This window comes from Dreissena polymorpha, chromosome 12 (genome assembly GCF_020536995.1).
Source record: "Dreissena polymorpha isolate Duluth1 chromosome 12, UMN_Dpol_1.0, whole genome shotgun sequence".
Classification (NCBI taxonomy): Eukaryota; Metazoa; Mollusca; class Bivalvia; order Myida; family Dreissenidae; genus Dreissena; species Dreissena polymorpha.
In genome coordinates this window covers 17,360,237-17,369,266 of record NC_068366.1, presented here as the reverse complement: position 1 = coordinate 17,369,266, position 9,030 = coordinate 17,360,237, and the positions used below count along the sequence as shown (strand labels likewise).

The window sequence follows — 9,030 nt, the reverse complement described above, 5'->3', positions numbered from 1 at the left end:
CTTAATAGATCAGTTTAAAAGTATAGGGCTTTTTAATTGCTGGCAACAAACATGAACACTACTTATTCACATTAAATGTTAGATTTTAAAACTGTTCGGAATGCAATACCGATTGTACAGCGCACACGATCATATATAATAGGGGACTGTGTGAAAACTGTGTGAAAACATTCACTCAGAACAATACAAAATTGCGAGTTTTTTCTAGCTATTGATAAAGAATAATATCAATGTTCATACGTGAAAACATAACACTTGCACTTTTCAGAAACCAAACAAATACGCGTGTTCATTGTTTACAAAAATTTAACAACATCTGCTTAATAAGTTCTTCTATTTGGCAATAGTGTAAGTTAATTAAAATGATTAATATAGACATTTGTGAGATCGTTCACTGTGCCTATTGCCAACTTGTCAAAAAGACCGGTAGTCGTTACAACTCAGATCACTACCGAACGTTGAATTGTTACCAGATCTGTCACGTGATCTTGGCGCGAACGGTCGAACTTTTTACAGTGAAACGAAAATCGGAATATCTATTAATAAAACATTTATCTGTGGAAATATATTTCTGGATTTTATGTGATAGTGTGCAGTGTACCAAAATGTAAACGTTAAACAATGAGTAAATCGCGGGATAGAAAAAGAAAAGATAGAAACAGCAGTGAAAATGAATTACATGGACGAAAAGTACATAAACAAAGAGGCCCATCTGGGGATACGGACTATAATCTACCAGTAAGTGAAGTTTTAAATTGGACACATTCTGTTCTATATGGTGAGGACAATTTGGATTGTAGTGTTTTCTCGAATACATCAAGTAGTTCAACAATGGCTGAAAAAGGTGCCGAGCCAACAAACAGGGATATAATGATCCTTTTACAGAACGTAAGTGGGCGCATCGAAGTAATGGAAAAAAAGATGGGTGCCATTGAGTCCATAGAAAAGAGAATGGGTACACTTGAAAAGGACATTAATAAGCTATGGGTGGCAATGGAAGAAAGAGTCCAAAAGGTAGACCATCGCGTGACGCGCCTCGAGGACAAGGTTGACGGTGCGGACATACATGCGGCGCAGCTGTCCGAGCGGATGCAGCAGTTGGAAAAAGAACGAGATACCCTGCGTGACAATGTTTCCTATCTACAGTCGCAGTCCATGCGAAACAACCTAATTTTCACCGGGGTAACAGAAGACAACTCGACCGGAAACGAGCCGCCGGAAGTTACTGAACGGAAACTCCGCCAGCATCTACAAGACGCCTTTAAGATCGCTCATGAGGTTGTAGACACAATTAGATTTGAGAGGGTGCATCGCTCTCCTGGGTCGCCAATATCAGGAAAAGTGAGGAACATTGTTGCAAAATTCACGTTTTTTAAGGAAAGAGAAACGGTACGCAAACTTTGGAAAGAACTCGACGGAACACTGTATCGTGTCTTTGAGCAGTTCCCACAAGAGGTGATAGAAAAGAGGCGCAAGTTAGTACCCCAAATGAAAGAGGCGAGACGGTTAGGAAAACGCGCCTATCTGGCATATGACACTCTGTACATCGATGGAACCGCAGTTAAAGCATAGGGGCACGATGGTGGTGAGGTGTCGATATTATCGTGGAACGTTCATGGTTTAACTGATGTGAAAAGGTCTAGTACCGAGTTTACTAATATTTTAAGTTCATTTGATATCTGTTTTTTGTTTGAAACATGGACAAAAGTATCTAGTAATATTTCGATTGACGGTTATCAATGTTTTAATTTCTTTAGAAAATTTCAGCATAGAAACGCCCGAAGATGCAGTGGTGGTATTGCTATTTATATAAAAGATCATCTAAAAAATGGAATTGAAATTGTACGAAATCATCATGACACTATTATTTGGATAAAATTAAATCATGCGTTTTTTAATACGACCCGTGATATTTACATATGTGGAAGCTATATATGGGGAGAGGACTCACCAGTTTACAATACAATTAATGTGGATCTTTTTGATATTTTAGAAAATGACATAACATATTTTTCCGAAATTGGAAGTGTTTTTATAACCGGGGATTTAAATAGTAGAACCAGTAATAAATTTGATTTTATCGTACATGATACAATTAATTCCGAAAATGATGATGTCGATTATTCACCAGATCAAACCTTTGTCAGGGCCTCAAACGACAAAATACACAATAGCCATGGTATAAAATTGCTTGATCTGTGTAAATCCTCTACATTACGCATTACCAATGGTAGAATAGGCGATAGCTGTAAACACACATTTTTCTCAAATAACGGTTCTTCCGTAATTGATTACCTGTTGACTAAAGAAAGCAATTTCCAATTATTATCTAACTTTACTGTTTGTGATTTTAATGAATGGAGCGATCACGCACCGTTGCAGTTTTCATTGTATTGTAATAATTTTTCGCCTAGCTACGATTCTTTCACTGATGTTAAATATAAATGGGACCACTCGTTTCGAGATGAATTTCGTTCAGGACTTATTTCTCGACTTCCCGTATTGACGGATATTGTTGAAAACATTGATTGTTCTAATAAACTGTCCATTAACGTGGCGGTAGAAAAATTCACTAATACAATCCGAAACGTTGCGGACCCATTGTTCTCAAAATCTCGTGTTTACAGTAATAAACCCACGTTCTATGTTGACAGTTGTATAAAACACGCTGAGTGGTTTGATAACGACTGTGTAATTGCTCGAAATCAATACCATGACGCTTTACGATGTTTTAATTTGATTAAGTCTGATTTAAATAGAATAACGCTGTGTGGAAAGAAAAGTCAGTATAAGCAGTTGATTAACAAAAAGAAAAGGGATGCATTTAAACAAAAAATGATAGAAATTGAAAGTTTAAAGAGTAAAAAACCTAAGGAATTTTGGAAATATTTTAAATCTAAAAACAAATTAAATGGAAATACAATTTCAATAAATGCATTTAAGGATTATTTTGAAAATTTGAGTAATACTACTTCTAATAGTAATAATCCAGTAGCTGAAGAATTTTGTTTAAATAATGATTTTAACGAAGAAAATTGTACATTTCCAGAACTAGATCAGCCGATAACGGTAGATGAAGTTAGGAATGCAGTTAAACGCTTAAAATGTAATAAAGCGCCTGGTAGCGATTTTATTTTGAATGAATATTTTCTTGAAAGCATGGATATTTTATCCAATCATTTGTGTGTTATGTTTAATAACATTTTAGTTTCTGGCTATTTTCCCGACCAGTGGACGGAAGGAATTATCATTCCTCTGCATAAAAAAGGCTCTGTTGATGATATTAGTAATTATAGAGGGATAACACTCGTTAGTTGTTTTTCTAAGTTGTTTACTACCATTTTAAACAAACGTATCGAATTGTTTTGTGAAGATAATGCTAAAATTTCAGATGCTCAATTTGGTTTTAGAAAAGGATGTTCAACTGTTGACGCTATGTATATATTGATGTCTGTTGTGCAGAATTTTTTAAATGAAAACAAACGTTTGTATGTTGTATACGTTGATTTGCTTAAATGTTTTGATAGTATATATCGTAACGCATTATGGTTAAAAATGTATAAATCTGGTGTAAAAGGCAAATTATTGAGAATAATTAAAAATATGTATGAAAATGTTAAGTCTTGTGTTAAGTCGTGTACATCATATTCTGACTACTTTAGTTATGCTGTCGGTCTCAGACAAGGGGAGGTAATGTCCCCGATTCTTTTTTCACTGTTTGTAGAAGATTTGGAACTTTTTTTACAAGATAGCACCTTGTCTGGCTTAAATATAAACGACATAACTTTAATTTTATTGTTATTTGCGGATGACATGGCTATTGTAGGTAAATCACCAGAAGAACTACAGAACCATTTAAATAACCTTTATCTGTATTGTAATTCTTGGGGGCTAAATGTGAACACTTCAAAAACAAAAATAATGGTTTTTCGCAAAAGGGGTAAAATTCGACAAGATGAAAAATGGACATATAATGGCCAAACTATAGAAATCGTCGACAATTTTAATTATCTCGGCACTGTTTTTAATTACACTGGTAGTTTCAACCTTAATCAAGAACACCTTGTTGGAAAAGCCCTTAAGGCTATGAATATTTTACTTTATAAATGTAAGCAGTATGATCTTAAGCCGAAATTATTTTGTCAGTTGTTTGATTCTTTTGTTGGGTCTATTTGTTGCTATGCCTCTGAAATATGGGGTTTTAATAAATCAAAAGAGATCGAACGCATTCATTTAAAATTTTGCAAAAGATTGTTAAATGTGAAAATAAACACATGTAATGCTACAGTTTATGGTGAGCTAGGCAGATACCCTTTATATGTAAATAGATATGTACGAATTGTTAAGTATTGGTTAAAAATTATTAACAGTAATAATATTATTATACGAACTGTGTATATTCAAGCATTAAATGATTGTAATAAAGGATGCAAAAATTGGGTTGCAAATGTTAAACAATTGTTAAACGATTACGGTTTTTCCTATTGTTTTGAGTCTGCGAATATAACTAATAGCCATGCTTTTGTATGTGAACTTAAATGCAGAATTATTGACACCTTTAAGCAAGAATGGTTTGGTAATATGAACGGAATTTCAATTTTAGATATGTATAGAATGTTTAAAACTACTTTTGAATATGAACATTACTTAGATTTATTGCCGAAGAGTCTACGTTTATACTTTGTAAAATTAAGGGCTTCTGCCCATCCCTTGAGAATACAGACCGGGAGATATACACGCAACAATATTCCCCGTGAAGAACGTTATTGCCTTTGTTGTAATCAACGGGACATAGAGGATGAGTTCCATTTTATTTGTGTCTGTTCATGTTACCGTTTACTACGACAAAAATATATTAAACGTTTTTATTACATGCACCCATCTGTTGTCAAGTTTCATAATTTATTAATATCAACATGTAAAATTGAAATACTTAATGTATGTAAATATGTTAAGGAAGCCCTAATTGTACGAAATACTATTTTAAATACCACTAATTGAAATTAATAATGTTCTCTACTTCGCATGCGCGAAGTTTATGTATCACTTTGCAGTCATGATAGTATGTGTATTATTGTTTTGTTCTTTATTTTTCCTTTGTATCATATATATGTGTACCATAGTAAATGAAATGTAGTTTGTCCTTACTACCTTTAAAATTATTATGTTTTTTCTTTGCGAAATCGTTGTTGTTCTCTGTTCTTATTTTGTGTCGAAATTTCATTGAATTGTCATATTTATAAATATATAATGTATTATTAATTTAGTTACTTACTATAGTATAATGACACGTGACATTACTTTATTTATGATTATATGCATTAAAGACGATGTACTTATGTATAAGTCTAATAAACTGTCTGTTCTGTTCTGTTCTGTTCTGTTCTGTTGTACTCTGGGCAAAGTTCGAGTGTTCTCTTAACAGATATAGAGCATTTCGAGCGATTTACTTTGCTTTGAAGAAGTAATGCCCTTGAACTCGTGAACATATCGGAAATAAAATTTACTACATGTATATACACATTCATCAGACGACAGTTCGATGTTTATGAGGAGTGAACAATCATTAAACTCATTTATGACAAACTCAAATTTAGCGGTGTGCCCTTTTGCGAATCAGCACAAACTCCTTCAATAGAATCATGCATACATTAAGGCCGCGTTTTGGGGAAACCGGCCTTAAAGCATGGTAATAAAGTGTCGTCCCAGATTAGTCTGTACAGTCCGCAAAGGCAAATCAGGAACTAAACTTTTCGCCTACACTTGATTTGTATTTGTTAGAGGCTTTTTTAAACAAAAAAAGTCATAAAAGCGGAAAGATGTGTCAATGAGGAGCATGTGCGCTCTGATGGAATTGCACAAACTATTCATTCCTTAGTCATTGTCCTTTTGTGTTTCTGCGCTGTTATAGTTTGCCAGTTAAGTTCGTTTAGTTTGAGACAATTAGTTAATTTGAATATAATTCGCTACAGACGATTTCATTAAACTTTAATTTAAAGTATGTGAACGTTTTTGGAAAATACTTATTCAAGAGATTTTCGTCTTTGTTAAACATATTTGTGCGTTTTAATTTAATAGTTTGAATGGTTTGAAATACTTGTATTTGAATCCCGGGATGTGAATTCGTGACTTTAAGAACCAAACATTTACACGAGTCTTGTGCCCCTATCTGGCTTTTGAGTGTTTTCGTCTGTTTAAATATAAGGCAATTCTTTCATTCGAACATGAATGTATTTGGTTTTAATTGTCATTTTGCCAAATCGTGCAAAAAAAGATTAATCATGATTGGAAAAAGGTGACCAGTATTGATCGTTTGGACATACGTATGTTTTGTATACTTTTTCTATTAACATTTAATCTTATATATCTTTTCGTCGGGACAACTTGCGAAAAGCTCGCTAAACCTTTCACAGGTGTGTGCGTATATTCTTTCATCCGTCAACCCTATTTGTGCGGATTTCCATTCCAACATGTATCAATCAATCATAATCATTACTTATAATTTAAAAAAATCACCATGTGGACATCGATGTTTACATAAAAAAGACCCGTATAAATAGCCAAAATAAAGTTTGTTTTTATTTTAAATATGTAGTACATTCGACAACTGGACCCGTATTTTCCAAGTGCCTTAGGGAACAAAGTAGCCAAAGGTTTCATTGAGCCTTAGTTTTTACGGATTTCCCTTAAACTTTATGAAATGCCTCAAGCCGTATTAAAACAAATCCTTACCTTAGAAATACACCGTAGCTTATACGTTTAATCCTTAAAAGTTCAGCAACATATATACCTCTCTTTAAGCCTAATAAATGATCTTAACAGGCGTCGTAGCAGACGAGTGTTGGTGGTTTTCGTCGAATTTCTACCCTGTGACATTGACATTTGAGCTGGGTACTCTAAATTCTATAGGCTTATTTATCTTCTACCAATGCACACGACAACCATTTGCATGCTTATGGTCAAATAGTTTTCTGCATATCGCGCGGAAACAAACGGTCTACGGGCCGACAACTACATATCGGCCGACAGACGGAAACGTGCCAAATCATACAAATCCGCTTCTTCCAACTTTGATTGGGATTGGGTGATATACTATTTTACCATGTGACTGAATGTTACAATACTTGTACTGCCAATATCGCTGTCCTTATATTGTTTATAGTATAAAGCAGCTGACACAAAACTAAACGAATACTCCGATTTCTTTGTGCAGTTGTGCTGCAGGCATGTGCCAAACTGGATTCTGTTAAAGGAAACGCCTAAATCCAGTCAAAAAGCATCAAAATTACACGTAAATTTTCAAGTGTCTTAAACTCTACGTATCGACATATTAGAGAACTATAAGCGTTTCGTTTAATTTGAAATAACAATTACCATGACACAGATGTGTTAATACTGTTTTGATATTTTATGATCAAACAAATCAAGTGGCTTACCATCCCAGTCATCAAAGGTATGAAATAATTTGTTCGAATGTACCATACTTGTTTGAGTGCAGTTTTTATATTCGCAATACTTCGATTTAATTTATTTAACATTCATGCATCATCTAAGTAAAGATATACATCGCACCACATATGTCACATACCAAAGCTTTGCATTGTTTAGTACAATGGAATTGGTGAGGGTTTGCAAAAATTAAAATTGTACGTATTTAAACAATTGCAAAACTATTTGCGAATCATATATGTTAATGAGTATGAGTGTAGGCGGTGGTTGTCGTTCAATTAAAACATACACTATAACAGCATCGTAATGCATATTCTCAACCAATAAACAACATGTTTTACGAACTTGAACAGTATCACTTAAGCGATAAAAGCGTTTAATGCTGCATCTTTAAGTTATAACGTTGAATACCTGACTACTCTGCGTTCTACATTGACCGGACTGTAGTATTGGAGAATCATTTGATTGAGATCTGGATTGTTCGGACTGTAGTATTGGAGAATCATTGATTAAGATCTGGATTGACCGGACTGTGTTATTGGAGAATCATTTGATAAAGAGTAGTGCAAACCCTTTTTATCACATACACATGTCATCCATGAATTTACAGAGACAAATATTCTACACCCTGGTGTGATCTTTATTGTCTGCTATGCATGTTATGATGTATCCAATGAATTCCATGCTTTGTTTCAAGGTGGCGACTTTCATGTATATCATTAAACATGTATGGGATATGGAGCGTAAATGGCAAACGTACAATGAAATTTTGGCTCAGACAATTAACCTTTAACTTTGATATTAAAATAACATGACATTGCCAAGCCTTTCACAAATCGTATGATTTATTAAAAAAAAGTAAGAAAAAATAGAGGCACACATACTTGACTTTCAAATGTGACCTTGACCTTGACAAACGTATGCCTTGAGCATAGTGCCTAACTGATCTTTACATTTGGGTCAAGTTTTATAATAATCCTTCAAAGGGTACTTGCTGTATGGAGCGGATATGAACATTTATCAGACATATACACCGACGATCATAAGGCCTTTCTAAGTCTGAAATACAGTTTATATTCAATCAAGACTTGTCATAAACGTTATATGTATGAAAGCAAATTGTATTTGATTGTCAAGTTTTGGGAATAATTTTTATATTGTAAATGTAAACTTGATAATAACTTTGTGGAGTGTAAACAAGTTGGTAACCGTTTTCTTGTGTACATTGTTTTGCTTACAGTAACAGTTTTATTTTATCCAGACGCAACCGTACAATTTGAAAAAAAAACAACAACAAAATATTACTTCGAGACAACAGCTAACGCATGGTAAGACTATCAAAGACATCTAATGCGCTTTATCGGACTTTCACTCCTTAAACATCGGGGCCTTGAAAATACAAAACTACAAACATACAAAAACATATGTATATATGAAATATTTTTCCAAACACGAACAAATGCACAAATATATCATGCACATATAACTATTTCTCCCGACAATATCCATTTTTCTGTCATTTTCCTTAACGATTCTGTCCTCTGCACATTGCTTAAATGCAATACATATTTGAATCCAGTT

The 9,030-nt window shown here is 33.8% G+C and overlaps 1 protein-coding gene across 1 annotated transcript; it reads left to right on the top strand.

The window, feature by feature from the left end:
* Nucleotides 1-831: 831 nt before the first annotated feature.
* Nucleotides 832-1,572, top strand: LOC127852405 (uncharacterized). The gene has a single exon (XM_052386358.1). It carries the CDS (start codon nt 832-834, stop codon nt 1,570-1,572), a length of 741 nt encoding a protein of 246 aa, XP_052242318.1.
* The last annotated feature ends 7,458 nt before the right edge of the window (nt 1,573-9,030 follow it).

Bases quoted from the DNA above. Each gene is read 5' to 3' on its own strand.
- LOC127852405 (XM_052386358.1), top strand. From the start codon at position 832: ATGGCTGAAAAAGGTGCCGAGCCAACAAACAGGGATATAATGATCCTT.